The sequence below is a fragment of the Chlorocebus sabaeus genome, chromosome 22, assembly GCF_047675955.1.
Source record: "Chlorocebus sabaeus isolate Y175 chromosome 22, mChlSab1.0.hap1, whole genome shotgun sequence".
Classification (NCBI taxonomy): Eukaryota; Metazoa; Chordata; class Mammalia; order Primates; family Cercopithecidae; genus Chlorocebus; species Chlorocebus sabaeus.
The window spans coordinates 41,114,863-41,136,192 of record NC_132925.1 but is presented as its reverse complement, the minus strand read 5'-3'; the positions used below and the strand labels follow the sequence as shown (position 1 = coordinate 41,136,192).

Here is a 21,330-nt window from a genome sequence, read left to right as displayed (position 1 = left end):
CCACGACCATACACAGCTAATTTTTGTATTTTTAGTAGAGGTGGGGTTTCAACATGTTGGCCAGCTGGTCTCGAACTCCTAACCTCAAGCGATCCACCTGCCTCAGCCTCCCAAAGTCCTGGAATTACAGGCATGAGCCACTGCACCCGGCCAGATTATACTGTTAAAGAGGTAGACTGTGATGACTCCTTTGTCAGCAGTCATAACAATAGTTTCAAAAATCTTTAGAGGCTTGAAGCAGACTCAAATCCATTTGTAAGTGGTCACGTATAATATTTTCATTATATGTCAATAAATATATAAAAACATCCTTTTTTTAGGTCTTACTTTAGAAGAGAGAGATATTATTGAAGGAGCCTTCCGTCAAGGTCTCATTCGGGTCTTGGCAGCGACTTCTACTCTTTCTTCTGGGGTGAATTTACCTGCACGTCGTGTGATTATTCGAACCCCTATTTTTAGTGGTCGACCTTTAGATATTCTTACTTATAAGCAGATGGCTGGTCGTGCTGGCAGGAAAGGAGTGGACACAGTAGGTAAGTGAGTTTGAATTTAATTGTAGCAGCTTTGCTGAAGGACAGTGTCTACTTGAAATTTGACTAGTGCCTGGCAACCTGTTTCTCATCATGCTATATTTCTTTATTATCCAGTGCACTCATGTCATCATTTTGGATTCACTTAATATTTATAGTGAGTAAGAGTTATAATTTTCATATATATATATCATGAACTGTTGATTTTCTACAAATGTTGAATTAAGGTTTTCTTTTGTATTGTATACCATAAAATGATTTAGTATTATGTAAATCAAGATGACTTATTATTACTTAGCTGGAATATGATTTTTAATTTCTAAGTATAGTCTACTCTTTAGCAGACAGACGTTTTCACAGACGTTAGTTCAACTTAGGTGACTGGTCTCAGAAATCAGACAAGGATGCTGGGATGCACCTTCACACTTCGGGAATAGGAACTTGACATCCCATCTTTTTTCTTGAAATCGGTGCTGGCTCTGAAAAAACACCTTTTCATTTTCTTACCTTGTACCAGCAAGTTATGATTTTTTTTTTTTTTTTTTTTAACCAGCAATCCAAACAAAAGTTTTGTCTTAAGCAGTGAGGAAGAGGTTTGTTTGAATTAAATGTCAAAACGGCAGCAAACTTTATTTCTAATGTGCTGTATCGTTATATGTGTAACTAAATCATTATCAGCCATCTAACATTAAAGAACCTTGGGAGGAACATTCCCTGCCACTTTCCACTCTAGGACATAATTGTTATCTTTCTACCCTAGGACATAATTGATTCTAATATTTTATTAGATATGTCAAAAATAAAAAACAAAACAGGCAAATAGTTCTGTGGCTACTGAAGAGAAATCAGGAAATCCAGGAGAATACAGAAAGTGGATAGGAAATGGATATTCTAGGCAGAGGAACCTGCGTAGTATACTGAGGAAGTAACTTTTAGAATAAACTGACTTGTCACATGAAGTCCCCAAATATGTCAGTTCTCATTATTCATGGATTCCATATTTGAATTTTCCACCTTAACAGAATTTATTCAGAATCCCGAAATAATACCTCTGGGGCTTTTGCGGACGTATGCAGATCTGCGAAAAATTTGAATCTTTCCAAGCACACTTTCCCTGCTGCGGTTGAACAAGCCAAAGCTCTGCGTTCTTGTTTCAGCTCTTATACTGTGAGCAAGCTGCTTTTTAATGGGCTAGTTAGTGCCACATTTTTCACATTTTTGTGCTTTTAGTCGGTGATTTTGCTGTTTAACATGACCCGCAAGCAAAGTACTGAAATGCTATCTAATGTTCCCTAGTGCATTAAGGCTGTGATGTGCCTTATGGAGAAAATATGTGATCAGTTTTCTGTAGGCATGAATTACAATGCTGTTTGCTGGAGCTCAATGTAAACAACTGTATACATTAAATAAGGTATCTTTAAACAGAAACATGCATAAAACAAGGTTTTGTATTGATTAAGTGATGAAAACGTTTTTACTAGAGGCTTGCAGGAACCTAATCATCTATTTTCCTTGGCAGCAAGGGTTCAGTATTCTGTGTTCGTGGCAAGTTTATAGAACATGACTACCACAAATACTAAAAATTGACCATAATTTATTGGTAACTGGATTAGTTAGAATATAAATTCACTGCTGTAACAAAAAACAATACAATAGGTGTTTAACAAGATAGACATTAATTTCTCATATAACAGTAAAATTATATTCTAGGCCTTATATGACGTACCTGTAATTTAGGCCTTATATGACGGCTATAATGTGTCGGGGACCTAGTCTTCTATTTTGTTTTAACATTTTCAGCAATATAGTTTCTATCCTTGGTATAAGATGGCTAGTCCCGTCTCTCTCATCACATCTGCATTTCAGCCATCAGGAAGGGGAGATAAGGAAGCAAAGAGGCCACTGCTCAGAAGTTGCACATAGTATTTCTCTTCAAGTACAGTGAGCCAGAACTTTCACATGGCTACATTCCCCAACTTTCACATGGTTGCATTTCACATGGTTATATTCCCCAAGAGAGGCTGGGAAGTATAATCTTTAGCTTGGGTGGCCATGTGCTCAACTAATACTTAAGAAGACGCGAATGGCTATTGGAACAGCTTTCAGTCTCAGCCCCAATAATAAATGACTCATTTACAATCCCCGAAGGGCATTGGTCTGCCTTTCTTTTAAGCCCTGAAAATTTTGATGATTAAAAAAAAAAACAACAACTTCCAATTTGTTGGATTTTTCCTACAGCTGACATCAGAGAAGTTTATCCTGTTTCTCTCTCTTACTTTACCTACAAAATATGCAGATTATATGTATATGCTTAGAAAGAGTTGGGGGAAGAGAGTGAGATTCTTCCTTCCCATTCCTATTTGCCTACCTCTGCCCATCCTCAATTCTCAGTGGACTCAGACCTCTGGGGAATGGAGTATAAGTCCATTTTACACAGATAATCTTCTCTCAGGGACAGAGGGTCTCTTAGTTAATGTAGAAGATAAGGAGAAATAAGAAATAAGATGAGTTCTTATTTGCCTTGTTATGTTCTTAGCTTGTATATATTATGGGAAAGAACAATTGGAAGGTTAGTGCCCTGGGATAATTATCAAGCCTTAAATCAGGTAACATTCAAACAGAACTAAAATATACATAATAAGTTGATTTCTGAGGTCTAAAGACTTCCAAGCTTTTGACCTTGCATATCATTGTATTTCAGGATGTCATATGACTTGCTCATAACTTCAAGCTAATCAAGAATATAGGAATATAGTGTTTTATATTCACTATGGAGATTTAAATACTTGGTCATGCTTTTTGTATCATGTAGCATCATTGGAAATTCTGTGCATTTTATAAGTGATATTCCTGGATAGCACATGGTGTTTTATTTAGATGACACTTCAGTCTTTCCATAGACGACTTAGAATCTTCCAGCTTAGGAAGATAGTGCTTTGTGCCAAAATAGCAATTTGCAGGTTCAGCAGTCAGTAATAAATTATTTGATTCTAAATAATTTCGACTTCCCTCTTGTGATGTGGATGAGTCCTCCCCAGACAGGTGGTTGCAGGAACCTGTACATATATACTGATATTCATCTGGACATTTCATAAACCTTGCCCATTCAGAAAAAGCGCAGTTTGTTTTGTTGAAGAATCAAAGCCACAAAAGACCTTTAAACAGGCCAAAGTGGCTTGTGTATCTTGCTGCTAATGCTAGTTGATTGTTTTCTTTCTTAAGCTGAGCTGTTTTGTAGCCATTGCAAAAGCCAGGTGTTATATTCATGTGATTTTTAAAAATTGAATATTGACAAATTATAGCTGTATATATTTATGAGGCACACAGTGATGCTATCTGTATACAATGCAAAATGATGGAATTAAGCCAATTAACATATCACCCCCAAATACTTATCATTTATTCTTCCTGTCTAACTGAAACGTTGTACTCTTTGACCATCTTCTCATCCCTCCGACTCCCTAATCTCTCTTTCTTCTGCTTGATTTAAGCCTGCTGCTAAAGCTTTCATTGCATTTTTCAGTTCAGTCATTGTATTCTTCATCTCTAAGATTTCTCTTTCTTTTTTATTGTTTCTATTTCTTTGTCAAACTTCTTGTTTTGTTTGTATATTGTTTTCCAAATTTTATTTGATTTTTTTATCCATTTATCTTTGTAGTTCGTTGGACTTTCTTAGGAGAATTATTCTGGATTCTTTCTCGTTTCACAGATCTTCATTTCTTTAGGGTTCATTGTTGGAACTTTGTTAGTTTCTTTTGAAGGTATCTTGGCTTCCTGGTTCTTTGTAATCTGTGTTCTTGTGTTGGTATCTGCACATTTGAGGAGACAGCTATCTCTGGCTTTTATAGGTGTTCTTTGACAGGGATAGAACTTCAGTTGTCTAGCCTTTGATTCTGAATAGGCCAACTGATAGCAGCCCTGAGCAGACAAAGCTTGCTTTTGGCTTCTCTAGAGAGCTGGGCTGCTGCCTTTGCTCTGAGTTTGGGTGAGACTGCTGGCTGGGTTCTGCTATCAGGTGAACCCACTAGCTGAGCTCTACAATCAGGCAGAGTTGCTCGTTTGGCACTGCAGTCACCTCTTGGCTGGGCCCCAGAGTGTATTCCTTGGCCAGGTGGTACCCCTATTTGAGATCTGCACTTGGACAGTGTTGCAGGCTGGGCCCCGAGGTTAGGTGGAGTTGCTATTCTGGACCAGTGGACCAGCTGCTATGCTCAGTGGAAATGCATGATTGAGCATGGTGGCTCATGCCTGTATCCCAGTGACTTGGGAGGCTGAGATGGGAGGATCGCTTGAGCCCAGGAGTTTGAGGCTTCAGTGAGTTATGATCATGCCACTGCACTCCAGTGTGAGCAACAGAGATCCCCCCTCTAAAAATAAAATAAAATAAGTGCATATCTGAGGTTTGCCTCCCTGCCTAGGTGGGGACTTGGAATGGGCTTTGAGACTGAACTGAGGGCTGTTTAAACTTCCACCCGTGTGGCAGAACTAGTCCCTGCACTTTGCAAAAATACACTATGATAGGCATCTTCCACCTGGGGCAGGTCCTTGAGGCTGAGCTGAGCACTGTTTAAAACCCCAGGTTTGGCAGAACTAGCCCCTGCTCCTTTCCAAAATGCACTGTGATGGTCATCTCCCTTCCTGGGCAGGGTCCTCATGAGGTTTGACGCTGGGCCTGCAGGCTGGCCATCTAAAGATTCAAGCCAGGTAGAATTTCCTACCACATCTGGAAGTGATCAGTTTGGCTTTGTGGCGGGCTACACTGTTAGCTGGTACCTCTGATTGGCACCACCACTGGCAGGTACACAGAGCTACCACCAAGATCTGCATGCCGGTTGCCATGAGCTCTGCCTCCTTGCTTTGCTTCTGCCTGACCCCAGGTGATCTAGCTGTGCTGTTACCCAGCGTGTTCTCTGTGAGGTGAGACTAGAGTTGGCTTCTTGGGAAGCCTCTTGAAATGCTAGGGAAACTATATGTTCTCTGGTTCTCTTTTCCCAATGTAGAAGCTATGAGCCCTGGGGATTCCTTTCTGTGTGGTACTATGCTGACTTAGGGGAGTGGAAGGGGTGATGAGGTCAAAGTGAGATAGTTTCTCTTACTAGATCTTGCAATTTTTATTCGGTTTTGTGGTCCATGCATAAGTTTCAGACTTTTTCCCAAGTTTTGGGGTTTCTTTTTTGGTTATTGTTGTTTGTTTTTTTTTAGACACGGAATTTTGCTCTTGTTGCCCAGGCTGCAGTGCAATGGTGCAATCTCAGTTCACTGCAATCTCCACCTCCTGGGTTCAAGCAATTTTACTGCCTCAGCCTCTCAAGTAGCTGAGATTATAGGAATGTGCCATCATGTCTGGCTAATTTTGCGTTTTTAGTAGAGATAGGGTTTCACCATGTTGGTTAGGCTGGTCTTGAACTGCTGACCTCAGGTGATCCGCCCACCTTGGCCTCCCATAGTGCTGGGATTATAGGCATGAGCCACCATGCCTGGCCCCCCCCGCTTTTTTATTTTGAGGTGAAGTTTCACTCTTGTTGCCCAGGCTGGAGTGCAGTGGTGCAATCTTGGCTCACTGCAACCTCTACCTCAAGGGCTCAAGCGATTCTCCTGCCTCAGCCTTCCAAGTAGCTGAGATTACAGGAATGGGCCATCACGCCTGGCTAATTTTGTATTTTTAGTAGAGATGGGGTTTCACCATGTTGGTTAGGCTGGTCTCGAACTCCTGACCTAGGTGATCCACCCTCCTCAGCCTCCCAAAATGCTGGGATTACAGGAATAAGCTACTGGGCCTGGCAGTTTTGGGGTTTTCACAAGGGTATTCTTGTCTGCAGATAGAAGCTAGTTGAAGCTTCTGGGGAGGGGGCAGTAAAATCTCCTAAACTACCATCTTGCTGACATCTTGTTTTTTCTTTTCTTTTCTTTTTTTTTTTTTTTTTTGAGATGGAATCTCTGTCTCTCGCCAGACTGGAGTATAGTGGTGCGATCTCGGCTCACTGCAACCTCTGCCTCCCAGGTTCAAGCGATTCTTCTGCCTCAGCCTCCTGAGTAACTGGCACTACAGGCGTGTGCCACCACGCCCAGCTAATTTTTGTATTTTTAGTAGGGGCAGGGTTTCACCATGTTGGCCAGGCTGGTCTTGATCTCTTGACCTCGTGATCCACCCACCTCAGCCTCCCAAAGTGCTGGGATTACAGGCATGAGCCACTGTGCCTGGCTGTTTTGTTTTTTTAATGGTGCCTATCTTTATAATCATTTCTGGGATAAATAGCCAGTGATCATCCAGTTTATAATCCCTTTACTTTATCCTATTTTGATTCTCAGTTTGGCAGTTGGGAAGGATAATCTGTACCTTCTCTTTGCCGGGGGTGGTAAGGATATTCCAGCATTGTGCCAGTTTTATTTTTATTAAGAAAAAAAAAAATATTCTTCATTTGTGTTTTTGAACCTCTTACCTGTTTTCTTTCCCACAGTATTGGATTCATTTTTGAAGAAAAATTATGATTCTCTCTAGTCATAATTGTTGCAGTGATAGTTTGTTCAAATCGTATAGTTGTATACAGCTTTAACATATAAGTGCTCTCATGTATTTTTGTTCATTTGGTTGTCACAACAAAGCATTTAGATTAGTAAATGTTGTAATATTTCCTAATTTTGGGTATCTACAAGTATTTTGGGTATCTACAAGTATTTTTGAATTTATTTTATCATATAACTGGTAACAATTTACATTTGCATTTTACTTTATAGGTTTGAAAGTACCTCTATTAATTACTTCATTATTCAATAATAATGGTTAATCCTGTAGGGGAAGAAAAAGACTTTTCCTCTACTTTCTTGGGTTCTGCAATTGGGACCTGCTGATTACATTAACAGACAGATTAACAGGAGACAAGGCATTTAAACTTTATTTGATGCTAATCTTTTAAATTTTATGTACATGGAAACCTTTATAGAAAAGGATTGAAGACCTGAGAAACTGTTAAACCTGGGGTCTTATATAACGTTTTAACAATGGACAGTAAATTGTGGGGAAGTGACAAGAAAAAGGAAAAGGTATCTGGGCTTTTAGGGGCAACAAATAGTGAGAAGGTAAACATGTGGGGGAAACTGATGGAAGATAGAAGTTATTTTAGTAGGTAGAGTTTGTTTGTGCAGACCCATCTCAGTGCTGATCTGTCTCCAGTGATAAGTAAGGGTTGTTGTGTTGTATGGGAGAGGGGAGGGAAAACATCATCACAAAGGGAAAAATTTATTCTTGCTTTTAGGCAGGTAGGGAGAGGACAGAGGACAAAGAGTACTTTCTGTGTTTGCTGCCTCCCAAAGGCCTTCAGCTCAAAATAATCCTTATGCCAAAGTGGCATAGTTTGGAATAGTGTATTCTGATCCCCTTGTGTCCAAAGTTCAAAAAATTAGCCATAATTTTATTACCATAACAACCACTATCATCTCTTGTCTCCTTTTAAGCAAGTAAATCAACTTAAAATCTCTTTAGCAGGTATCTTATGGAACTATATTGGGATTTTGCAAATGCATATCTTTTGGTTATAGGCGAGAGTATCTTAATTTGTAAGAACTCTGAGAAATCAAAAGGGATAGCTCTCCTTCAGGGTTCTCTAAAGCCTGTTCGCAGCTGTCTGCAAAGACGAGAAGGAGAAGTAACTGCCAGCATGATACGAGCTATTCTGGAGGTAAGAGAGAGTTTGCTAAATTACCATTTGCTCTTTTATGCCTAAATTAAAGTGGTAAAATATTAGTATATGAAACTCTTAGGTTTATTTCTTTTTTAAATTTATTTTTGGGACAGAGTCTCACTCTGTCACCCAGGCTGGAGTGCAATGGCATGATCTCAGCTCACTGCAACCTCCGCCTCCTGGGTTCAAGCAATTCTCCTGCCCCAGCCTCCCAAGTAGCTGGGATTACAGGCACACACCACCATCCCTGGCTAATTTTTGTACTTTTAATAGAGACGGGATTTCACCATGTTGCCCAGGCTGGTCTTTAACCAGCCTTCAGGTGATCTGCCTACCTTTGCCTCCCAAAGTGCTGGGATTATAGGTGTGAGCCACTGTGCCTGGTGCTTTATGCTTTTTTTTTTTTTTTTTTTTTTGAGATGGAGTCTCGCTCTATTGCCAGTCTGGAGTGCAGTGGTGCCGTCTCAGCTCACTGCAACCTCTGGCTCCTGGTTCAAGGGATCCTCGTGCCTCAGCCTCCTGGGTAGCTGGGACTACCAGTACCTGCCACCACACTCAGCTAATTTTTGTATTTTTAGTAGAGATGGGGTTTCACCATGTTGGCCAGGCTGTTCTTGAACCAGCCTTCAGGTGATCTGCCCACCTTGGCCTCCCAAAGTGCTGGGATTACAGATGTGAGCCACTGTGCCTGGTGCTTTATGTTTTTTTTTTTTTTTTTTTTTTTTGAGATGGAGTCTCGCTCTGTTGCCAGGCTGGAGTGCAATGGTGCCATCTCAGCTCACTGCAACCTCTGGCTCCTGGGTTCAAGGGATTCTCGTGCCTCAGCCTCCTGAGTAGCTGGGACTACCGGTACCTGCCACCACACCCAGCTAGTTTTTGTATTTTTAGTAGAGGCGGGGTTTCGCCATGTTGACCAGGATAGTCTCCATCTCCTGACCTTCTGATCTGCCCGCCTTGGCCTCCCAAAGTGCTGGGATTATAGGCGTGAGCCCCCATGCCTGGCCCATTTATTTTTCTTTATAAGAAAATATTTTATCTACTTTAAGGAGAACTTTTCTGTTGTCATCAGATGTTATCAACAGTTACAGTGAGTGGTGATGGGAAAGTTAATAAAGAATCTCTGCATTAAGATTCTAAGAACGTTTTAAAAAATGAGAATGAAATAGCTTTCTTTATTTTATATTCAGAGGGCTTGCATATTTTGTTTTATTTATTTATTTATTTATTTATTTGAGATGGAGTCTCGCTCTGTCTCCCAGGCTGGAGTGCAGGGGTGTGATCTCGGCTCACTGCAAGCTCCGCCTCCCGGGTTCACGCCATTCTCCTGCCTCAGCCTCCCGAGTTGCTGGGACTACAGGCACCCACCACCACACCTGGCTAATTTTTTGTATTTTTAGTAGAGACAGGGTTTCACCGTGTTAACCAGGATGGTCTGGATCTCCTGACCTCGTGATCTGCCCGCCTTGGCCTCCCAAAGTGTTGGGATTACAGGCATGAGCCCCTGCTCCCGGTGGCTTGCTTGTTTTATGAAAAAGTGACAGAAATTTTCAAATATCTTCTTTCAGATAATAGTTGGTGGAGTGGCAAGTACATCACAAGATATGCATACTTATGCTGCCTGCACATTTTTGGCTGCAAGTATGAAAGAAGGGAAGCAAGGAATTCAGAAAAATCAAGAGTCTGTTCAGCTTGGAGCAATTGAGGCCTGTGTGATGTGGCTGCTAGAAAATGAATTCATCCAGAGTACAGAAGCCAGTGATGGAACAGAAGGTAAGTGTGACTTCTCAGTTGCAGTTTACTCACTTTTTCATCTTTAGTGAGGGTGTATGACTGCTCAGTAAATGGAAATTGTCTTTTCATGTAGTGTAAAAGGAACTTGATATATTTTAGCAGCGTATCAACTCATTTTTAGTAAATCAGTATTGTATTTAGCAACTTCAGACCATTATTATAGAGCCTGCTCATATATTTTCATGCGCTGGATAAGGTACTATTTGTAAAATTTATCAGCCGGGAGGGTTAGCTTTGGAATACAGAAAGATAGTATTTTGTTTTATTTTGAGTGTTTGTTCCTCTGTTTCCTCACCCTAACCCTAAACCAGGAAAGGTGTATCATCCGACACATCTTGGTTCGGCTACTCTTTCTTCTTCACTTTCTCCAGCTGATACTTTAGATATTTTTGCTGACCTGCAAAGAGCAATGAAGGGCTTTGTTTTAGAGAATGATCTTCATATTCTCTATCTGGTAAGTTCTGTTTTAATGATTATATTTGTAAAAATAGGGAGAAAAAATAGATATATAATTCTGAACATCAATGATACCCTGCCAGAACATCTTGTCTGTTTTCCATGCGTAGGTTAGTACTGGTGAGAATAGAGAAAAGGTAATAATCTAAATGTTCTAGTTACTTTTAAATTTATTTTCTCCAACCTCCTTTCAAAAAATATTTGAGTTGGTTTATAAAAAATATATATTTTACAATGTATAAAAGAACAGCAAAGGAAAATGGAATATCAGAAAATTAAAGATAAGATCATGATGTAAAACTCAAGCAAAGGTCAGTACACAAATATGCATGCCATTAAGTCATGTCCAATGCTGTTGTCAACTTTGATTCTGGGTTTTCTAGCAACTAAAAGAAAGAGGGAAGCTTGATTAGTGTTAATATTCATAAGATAAAAAGCAAACCAAGTTTAGGAAAAACATTGCATTTCCCTGCCTAAGAGAAATTTAGTCCTAAAAGGATACTTTGGAACTTAACATTGTTGATAAAAATCTCTATAATAAATGCCATATGGAATTTTAAAAGTCTGTTTACATTAGACAGTGCTCTGTGAATATTATTTTGTATAACAAAGATATTAATAAGAATTAATAATAATATTAATAAATATTAATAAGAATATTAATTATTAATAATAATTAATTTTGTCAGTTAAGAGCAGATGCATGCATTTTGATAAGCAAGTGATAGGGGGAGGTGAGTAAAATTGAAAGTTTCATTAGAATGAAGGGGGCTGATCAGGAAATGTGTTTCAATAAAAAACACTATGTAGTGAGCAGAGGGGAAATATCTAGACAGTGCCAATTTTCTTTTCTTACAACTCGCATAATGCATGGGTGATAATAGGCTCAAAGGTCTGTGCCCTAGAATGTGGCTGGGAGGAATCTCAAAGCAGGTTTCACTGGTCATCTATCATGGCCTTAAAAATAAGTCTTATTTATTGTACAGTGGCTAAGATTGTGGGCTTTAGGGTCAGACTGCCTTAGTTCAACTTTTGGCCTCATCACTTAGTAATCGTACAACCTTGGGTAAGTACTTAACCTCTCTTAAGATTTCATTTCCTCATTTGTAAAATGGAGATAATAATTCCCACCTCAGGGCTGATAGTCTTTGATGCATGTTTGGTATCTGAATAAATATTTAATAACATTATCTATTATTTCTAGTAAATTCTCCCATAAACATTATGTAAGTCATTTGCCAAATTACCTAACTATTCCTACTCCTGTTCCCTCTCTAAAATATGAAGACTGTTGGCAGTGTTATTATGCTGAATGCTTGTGGTTAGTGGTCTTGTGTACTTCTCTCACCATTCGAGTTGCATGCCCTTCAAGAGTCATTTGTGTTCCCAAACTTGTTCATGTCAGTTTGCTTCTGAGAAAATTAGGCTGAGGCAGAAGGATCACCTGAGGCCAGGAATTTGAGACCAGCATCGGCAACAGAGCAAGAATCTGTTGCTACCCAAAAAAAAAAAAAAATTAAAGATTAGTTGTGTGTGGTGGTGCATGCTGGTAATTCCAGCTACTTACAAGGCTGAGACAGGAGAATCACTCGAACCCAGGAGTTCTAGGTTATAGTGAGCTATGATTGCACCACCATGCTCCAGCCTTGGTGACAGCAAGAAACCTCGTCTTTTAAAAACAAACAAAAAAATGTAAGTGAGATAACTGAAAGCTCTGAGAAAAAGTTACAGGAATTTAGATGGGGGAAAAACCAAAAGGACACTGCTCAAAGTTTATTTTGCAATTATCTTTAATTTCTAATATATATATATATATTTTTAGTAGAGTCTCACTCTGTTGCCCAGGCTGGAGTGCAGTGGCAGAGTCTTGGCTTATTGCAACCTCTGCCTCCCAGGTTCAAGCGATTCTTGTGCCTTAGCCTCCTGAGTAGCTGGGACTACAGGTGCATGCCACCACACGTGGCTAATTTTTGTATTTTTAGTAGAGACAGGGTTTTACCTTGTTGGCCAGGCTGGTCTTGAAGTCCTGACCTCAAGTGATCCACCGTCCTCACCCTCCCAAAGTGCTGGGATTACAGGCATGCGCCATCATGCCTGGCTAATTTCGTATTTTTTTTTTTTAGTAGAGATGGGGTTTCTCCATGTTGGTCAGGCTGGTCTTGAACTTCCAACCTCAGGTGATCCACCTGCCTCGGCCTCCCAAAGTGCTGGGATTACAGGTGTGAGCCACTGTGCCTGGCCTCCCCCTATTTTGAGCTCTGCTTCATTTGGAGTGTATTCTAGTATATGGTTTTTCAGTTTCATATTTTTTTCATAATGGCTATCTGTAATCTCAGCATCATTTATTAAAAAATTAATTTACATAATGACTCAAGATGGCAACTTTTATCTTCTGTATTTCCATTTGTATTTGGGTACATTTCTAATTCCATTTGTCATTGTGTATATTTCTGTTTCACTTTTGGTCTGACAAAAGACCAGTTTGACTGATTTTTGTGCCAGTGCCTCTGTTTTAATTAAAAACTTTCTGGTAAGGCAAGTTTCCCTTCATTGCTCTGCTTTTTCAGTGTTCATAGCTATTCTTTTTGGCTTACTGTTTTAGTCCATTCTCACACTGCTGTGAAGAAATTATGGAGACTGGATAATTTATAAAGAAAAGAAGTTTAATTGGCTCATGATTCTGCAGGCTGTACAGGAAGCACAGTGGCTTCTACTTCTGGGAGGCCTCAGAAAGCTTCCACTCATGGCAGAAAGTAAAGGGGAAACAGGCACATCTTATATGGCCAGAGCAAGAGAAAGAGAGTGAGAGAGAGGTGGGAGGTGCCACTCACTTTTAAACAACCAGATCTCACAAGAACTCACTGTTGCAATGACAGCACCAAGGGGGATGGTGTTAAACCATAAGAAACGGTCTTCATGATCCAATCACCTGCCACCAGGCCCCATCTCCAGCATTGAAGATTACATTTCAACATCAAATTCGGTGGGGACACATATCTAAACTATATAAATCCACCCTTGGGCCCCTAAATCTCATGACCTTCTCATATTCCAAGATACAACCATCCCTTCCCAACAGTCCCCCAAAGTCTTAACTCATTGCATCATTACCTCAAAAGTCCAAAATCTCATCTGAAAGAAGGCTAGTGCTTGTCACCGATGAGGCTGTGAAATAAAAAAAGCTAAGTTAGTTACTCCCAAGATGCAATGGGGGTATAGGCATTGGATAAATACTTCCATTCCAAAAGAGAGTATCTGACTTGGTTAGGTTGTATAATCCTTTTTATGTTGCTGGATTTGGTTTGCTAGTATTTTATTTGGTTTGCTAGTATTTTCGTCATAAGATACATTGACCTGTAGTTCTCTTTTCTCGTGATGTCTTTGTGTGGTTTTGGAGTAATATTAACTGCACAGTATGAGTTAGGATATATTTCTTCCTCTTCTGTTTTTTTTTTTTTCCCTGTCTGTTTGTTTGTTTGTTTGTTTTTTTGAAGAATTTGTTAAAGATTGCTGTTAATTGTTATTTAAATGTTTGGTGAATTTCACCAGTCAAGCCACCTGGGCCTGTGCTTTACTTTGGAGTAAATGTTTTGATGATGAATTTAATCTTTTTACTTATTATAACTATTCAGAGTTTCTATTTTTTCTTCAACCAGTTTTGGTAGTTTGTGTATTTCCAGAAAATAGTCCACATAGATTATCTAATTTGTTGGCATTTAGTTGTTCATAGTATTCCCTTCTAATCCTTTTTATTTATGTAAGGATGATGGGGGTGGTTCCTCTTTCATTCCTGATTTTAGTAATTTGAATCTTCCTGCATCATTTCTTGATCAGTCCAGCTAAATAGTTTTCAATTTTGTTTTCTTTTCTTTCTCTCTCTCTTTTTCTTTTCTTTTTTCCTTTCCTCTCCTCTCCTCTCCTCTCCTCCTTTCCTTCTTCTTTTTCTTTCCTTCTTTCTTTCTTCTTTTTCTTTCTTTCTTTCTTTTCTTTTCTTTCAGCAGATCATCTGAGGTTAGGAGTTTGAGACCAGCCTGACCAACATGGTGAAACCCTGTCTGTACTAAAAATACAAAATTACAAAATACAAAAATTAGCTGGGCGTGGTGGCACTTGCCTGCAATCCCAGCTACTCGGGAGGCTGAGGCAGAAGAATCACTTGAACCTGGGAAGCAGAGGTTGCAGTGAGCCGAGGTCGCGCCATTGCACTCCAGCCTGGGTGACAGAGTGAGACTATCTCAAAAAATTTTTTTTCTGTATTGAACTTAATTCTTTTGTCATTATTCCCTAAATAATACAGTTTATCAGCTATTTACCTAGTATTTATGTGGTATTAGGTATTATAATTACTCTAGATGATTACTCTGTATATGGCAGGATGTGTCTAGGTTATATATAGACACTATCATTTTATATCAGAGACTTGAGCATCCACGGATTTTGTTATCTGCAGGAGGTCCTGGAACCAATCCCCCACAGATAATAAGAGACAGCTATACATTTTGCTATAGTTTGGTGGAGTTCTATAGATGTCTCTTAGGTCTAATTGACTTAGAGTGTTGTTTTAGTCTTCTATTTCCTTTTGATTTTCTTAGTGGTTTCTATTCATTGTTGAAAGTCAGGTATTGAAGTTTTCAACTACAGTTGGTATTCTCAGAGAATTTGTTCCCCTGTACCTCTTTTACGGCTCTTTTTTGAATGAAGGGATTATTTTTTAGTATAGTCATTATTGCTTAAGGACAGTGATACATTCTGAGAATTGCATCTTTAGGCAATTTTGTTCTTGTGTGAATATTACAGAGTGTACTCACACAAATTTAGATGGTATGGCCTGCTGCACACCTAGGATATATGGTATAACCTAACTGCTGCTAGGCTACAAACTTGTTTGGCATGTTACTCTACTGAATACTGTAGGCAGTTGTAATACAATAAGTATTTGTGTATCTAGACATTTCTAAACATAGAAAAGGTAATGCAACATGTTAGACGTTTTGATGACTATGATGTCACTTGGCAATATTAATTTTTCAGCTCCATTATAATCTAATGGGACTACTGTCATATATGCAGTTTGTCATTGACCAAAATGTGATTATGCAGCATGAAATTGTATGACATTTTAATTTTGTGCATTTTTCTCTGTATTTTTTGCTTTTTTTTTTTTTTTTTTTTTTTTAGTGGTTACTCAAGGGATTATCAGGTACAGCTGAAAATTTATACTAACTTAATTGCAGTGAGATAAAGAAGTATTCTTAAGTAACTCTATTTTGATTCCTTTTTTTGTGCCATTGTTGTACTTATTATATCATTATGTGTTGTAAACCTAACAGTACGTTGTTATACTTAGTATTTTATGTAATTTAATGTTTCTAGAGAAGCTGAGAGAAGAAAGGAGAGCAAATATACATTTACAGAGTTTGCTTCATTAACGTTCTTATTTATGATTGTGTTTTTTTCTTCATTTATTTCTATGGATTTGGGACACCATCTCTTGTCATTTCCTTAGTTCAGTACAGCTTTGCTTTCACCTGCCTCCTGTGGGCTGATACTGTCAAATATATTGTGATTTTTATATGTTATGGGCCCAGCAATACAATTATATGCATATTGGCAGGGCGTGGTGGCTCATGCCTGTAATCTCAGCACTTTGGTAGGCTGAGGCGGGTGGACCACTTGAGGTCAGGAGTTCAAGACCAGCCTGGCCATCATGGTGAAGCTCCATCTTTACTAAAAATACAAAAATGAGCTGGGTGTGGTGGTGCATATCTATAATTCTAGCTACTCAGGAGGCTGAGGCACGAGAATCACTCGAACCTGAGAGGTAGAGGTTGCAGTGAGCTGAGATTGTGCCACTGCACTCCAGCCTGGGCAACAGAGTGAGACCGTGTCTCAAACAAACAAACAAACCCAATACAGTACAATTATATGCATATTGTTTTATAAGTTGCCTTTTAAATCACTCAGAAGAAAAGAGAAATATGTAATGATACTGTTTTTATATGTACCCACATAATTTCCTTTGTTGACACTCTTTGATTTTTTTGTTTGGAATTGAAATATGGTTTTGGGTGAGTTTCTTTCAACCTGAAGAGCTTTCTTTAGTATTTCTTTGTTTCTTCTTCTTCTTCTTTTTTTTTTTTGGAGACAGAGTCTCATTCTGTTGCCCAGGCTGGAGTACAGTGGTGCAGTCTCTGCTCACTGCAACTTCCGCCTCCCAGGTTCAAGCAATTCTCGTGCCTCAGTCTCCTGAGTCCCTGGGATTACAGGAATGCGCCACCACTTCTGGCTAATTTTTTTTGGTATTTTTAGTAGAGACAGGGTTTTGCCATGTTGACCAGGCTAGTCTCAAACTCCTGACCTCGAGTGATCCAGCCTCCACCCCCCTGCCCACCCAACCTCCCAAAATTCTGGGATTACAGGCGTGAGCCGCTGTGCCTGGCTAGTATTTATTTTATTTTATTTTTTTGAGACGGAGTCTCGCTTTTTCACCCAGGCTGGAGTGCAGTGGCGCGATCTCAGCTCACTGCAAGCTCCGCCTCCCGGGTTCACGCCATCCTCCTGCCTCAGCCTCCGAATAGCTGGGCCTACACTACGCCCGGCTAATTTTTTGTATTTTTAGTAGAGACGGGGTTTCACCGTGTTAGCCAGGATGGTCTCGATCTCCTGATCTCGTGATCTGCCCGCCTCGGCCTCCCAAAGTGCTGGGATTACAGGCGTGAGCCACCGCGCCCGGCCTTAGTATTTCTTATAAAATGGATTTGCTAGCAAAATTTTCTCAGGTTTTGTTTGTCTGGGAATGTTTCTGTTATATTTTTATTTTTGAAAAATAACTCTCCTTTATATAAGATTCTTAGTTGAGGCTGGGCATGGTGGCTCATGCCTGTAATCCCAGCACTTTGGGAGGCTGAGGCAGGTAGATGGCTTGAGCCTAGGAGTTTGAAACCAGCAACACGGTGAAACTCCATCTTTACTAGAAAAATACAAAAATTAGCCAGGTGTGGTGGTATGCACCTATAGTCTCAGCTACCTGGAGGCTGAGGTGGGGGGATGGCTTCAGCCCAGGAGGTAGACGTTGCAGTGAGCTGAGATTGTGCCACTGCACTCCAGCCAGAGTGACAGAGCCAGACCCTGTTTCAAAAGAAAAAACGATGTTTAGTTGACAGATTTTTTTTTTTCTTTGAGTGGTTTGATATGTCATCTCACTGCATTTTCTGGCCTTCTTTTTTCTGTTGAGAAGTTAGCTGTTAATCTTATCAGGTTTCTCTTATACACGATGACTTGCTGTTTTCAAGATTTTTTTTCTTTAGATTTAATGTTTTGACTGTGATGCGTCTTTGTGTGGATGTCTTTGTTTGTATCCTGCTTGGAGTTCACTGAGTGTCTTGGATATGTAGGTTAATGTTTTCCATCAAATTTGGAATACTTTCAGCCATAAATTCTTCAGATGATTTTCCTTTTCCTTTCTGTCTTCTCCTGGTACTCATTATGCATATGTCGGTACACTTAATGTTTCTCATATTCCTTTAAGGCTCTGTTCATTTTTTCTGCTTTCTCTTCTCCCTCTTTCAGATTGCATAGTCATTATTAATCTATTCATGTTTGCTGATTCTTTCTTATGCCAGCTTGGATATCTTGTTGATCTCTCTAGTAAATTATCCATTTTAGGTCCAGGTTCGGTGGCTCACACCTTTAATCCTAGCACTTTGGAAGGCCAAGGTCAAGGCAGGAGTGTTATTTGAGTTTAAGAGTTCAAGACCAACCTGGGCAACATAGTAAACCCCATTTTAGTTATTGCAGTTTTTTGTTTTTTGTTTTTTTTGAGACAGGTTTTTGCTCTGTTGCCCAGACAAGAGTACAGTGGCACAGTTATGGCTCACTGCAGCCTTGACCTTCTGGGCTCAAGCAGTCTTCCCACCTCAGCCTCCCAAGTAGCTGGGACCAGAGGCATATGCCATCATCCCTGGCTAATTTTTGTATTTTTTTGTAGAGACAGTGTTTCACCATCTTGCTCATGCTGATCTCGAACTCCTGAGCTCAAGTGGTCCTCTCCTTTCAGCCTCCCAAAGTGCTGGGTTTATAGGCACGAGCCACTGTGCCTGGCCAGTTATTGTACTTTTAACTCCAGAATTTTCATTTGGTTCTTTAAAAAATAATTTTCTCTTTATTGTATTCTCTACTTAATGAGACATTGGCATCGTGCCTTTTACTTCAAGCATCCCCCCCCTTTTTTTTTTTAACCATGTTTATAATGTTTGCTTTGAAGTCTTATTTCAGTAGCTGGAGCCTCTCAAAGGTATTTCTTTTTATTTCTTTTGCCTGCTTTTCCCCCTGTGTTTGAGATGCACTTTCCTATTTCTTATATGTTTCATAATTTTTGTTGAATCTTGACATTTTGGGTATATATCAATTCTGAATATTGATTCTTCCCTTCTCTCCTCTATGTTATTGATTCTTTCTTGAAAATTAGTCAGAATGCTTAAGATTCTAACTACAGTTAGAATATTGATATTAGAAGTGTCTATGATTAAAAACTTAGGTTCTGGCCAGGTGCAGTGGCTGACGCCTGTAATCCCAGCATTTTGAGAGTCTGAGGCAGGAGAATTGCTTGAAGGCCAGGAGTCAGAGACCAACCTGGGCAACAGAATAAAACCCAGTTTCACCAAAAAAATTAGAAAATTAGGCAGATGTGGTGTCACTCACCTTCTAGCCCCAGTTACTTGGGAGGCTGAGGTGGGAGGATTGCTTGAGCACAGGAGGTTGAAGCTGCAGTGAACTGTATCCCAGCCTGGATGATAGAACAAGACCTTGTCTTAAAAAAAAAAAAAAAAAAGACTTGGGTTCTATAAAATCCAATTTGTATGCTTAATGATCTCTTTCCATTTGTCCTGGCAGTGCATTGTGAATAAATGATGTTTCCATATAAATGAGGTATTATCGCAGTTAGACATTTTTGTAAATCCTGAGGCCTTTGTCTTTTTATTTTAAGTAATTTTATTTTATTGTAATTTTTTTTGAAATGGAGTCTTGCTCTGTTGCCCAGGCTAGAGTGCGGTAGCACAGTCATAGCTTACTGCAGCCTCAAACTCCTGGGCTCAAGCGATCCTCCTGCCTCGGCCTCCTAAAACGTTGGGATTACAGGCATGAACCACCACAGCCGGCCATTTTATTTATTTTATTTTATTTCATTTTTTTTAGAGACAGAGTCTCACCCAGTCAGTTGAGCTAGAGTGCAGTGGCGCAGTCATAGCTCACTGCGGCCTCAAACTTTTGGGTTCCAGCGATCTTTCCATCTCAGCCTTCTGAGTAGCTGGGACTACAGGTGCATATCATCATGCCTGGCTTTTGTCTTTAATATGAAGGTTGTGTATAATGGTTTTTTGTAATGTAATAGTTTTAGTTAATGAATAATACTTCTTTCTTTTAGGTTACACCTATGTTCGAGGATTGGACTACTATTGATTGGTATCGATTTTTCTGTTTATGGGAGAAGTTGCCAACTTCAATGAAAAGGGTGGCAGAGCTAGTGGGAGTTGAAGAGGGGTTCTTGGCCCGCTGTGTGAAAGGAAAAGTAGTAACCAGAACTGAGAGACAGCATCGACAAATGGCCATCCATAAAAGGTAAACATCAAGGTCTCTGGGCTTTCCAGTATTTAACAGAGTGTCTTGCATGTAGTAGATGCCCAGTTTATTGTAGTCACTTTCATTGTCAATAAAATAAAAATTTTGGCAGAGTATAAGATTTTTCAGTTTTTGTTTTTTTTCATTTTCTTTTTTTTTTTTGAGATGGAGTTTTGCTCTTGTTGCCCAGGCTGGAGTGGAATGGCACGATCTCGGCTCACCGCAACCTCTGCCTCCCGAGTTCAAGCGATTCTCCTGCCTCAGTCTGCAGAGGAACTGGGATTACGGGCATGTGCCACCATGCCTGGCTAGTTTTGTGTTTTTATGTTTTTTATTTATTTTTATTTATTTATTTTTTTGAGACGGAGTCTTGCTCTGTCGCGGCCCAGGCTGGAGCTCAGTGGCCGGATCTCACCTCACTGCAAGCTCCACCTCCCGGGTTCACGCCATTCTCCTGCCTCAGCCTCCCGAGTAGCTGGGACTACAGGCGCCCGCCACCTCGCCCGGCTAGTTTTTTGTATTTTTTTTAGTAGAGACAGGGTTTCACCGTGTTAGCCAGGATGGTCTCGATCTCTTGACCTCGTGATCCGCCCGTCTCGGCCTCGCAAAGTGCTGGGATTACAGGCTTGAACCACCGCGCCCGGCTAGTTTTGTGTTTTTAATAGAGACGGGGTTTCTCCATGTTTGTCAGGCTAGTCTTAAACTCCTGACCTCAGGTGATCTGCCCGCCTCCACCTCCCAAAGTGCTGGGATTACAGGTGTGAGCCACCACGCCTGGCAAGTTTTCTGTATTTAATGAATTTATTGGTATTTTAGTTTCTTTCTGCAGTTCACAGTTTAGTAGCCCTTATATATAAAGATCTTATATTTTAAAGTATAATATTTAATTACCTCTCTTTTGTAAAGAAGGTGTTGATCAGAAGAACCACCAACTTACTGTGACTTCGCATGGGGTTATGCTTTATATCACGCTTAGAAGTGATTCACTACCAATAGGGAAGAAGAGCTATTTAAAAGATTCAGGTGGATAAATTGATACAGGCTGTTAGCTTCTTTGAAATATAATGAAATTGGCCGGGTGCAGTGGCTGACACCTGTAATCCCAGCACTTTGGGAGGCCAAAGTGGGCAGATTACTTGAGGTCAGGAGTTCGAGCCCAGCCTAGCTAATGTGGTAAAACCCTGTCTCTACTAAAAATATAAAAATTAGCCGTTTGTGGTGGTGTGCACCTGTAATCCCAGCTACTTGGGAGGCTG

General features: G+C 40.0%; 1 protein-coding gene across 14 annotated transcripts in view; it reads left to right on the top strand.

Annotated features, from left to right (window-relative positions):
- Positions 1-21,330, top strand: part of POLQ (DNA polymerase theta) — a 137,399-nt gene that overhangs the window by 25,596 nt on the left and 90,473 nt on the right. For all 14 annotated transcript variants that reach the window (XR_012090537.1, XR_012090538.1, XM_038003385.2 and 11 more), the window contains 5 exons: positions 321-533; positions 8,067-8,206; positions 9,775-9,979; positions 10,312-10,454; positions 19,881-20,074. Coding sequence is in view for 12 of the 14 variants with exons in the window: in XM_038003385.2 (XP_037859313.2) it covers positions 321-533; positions 8,067-8,206; positions 9,775-9,979; positions 10,312-10,454; positions 19,881-20,074 (895 nt within the window). In the remaining 2 variants the exon portion in view is untranslated. The remainder of the gene's footprint in view (positions 1-320; positions 534-8,066; positions 8,207-9,774; positions 9,980-10,311; positions 10,455-19,880; positions 20,075-21,330) is intronic.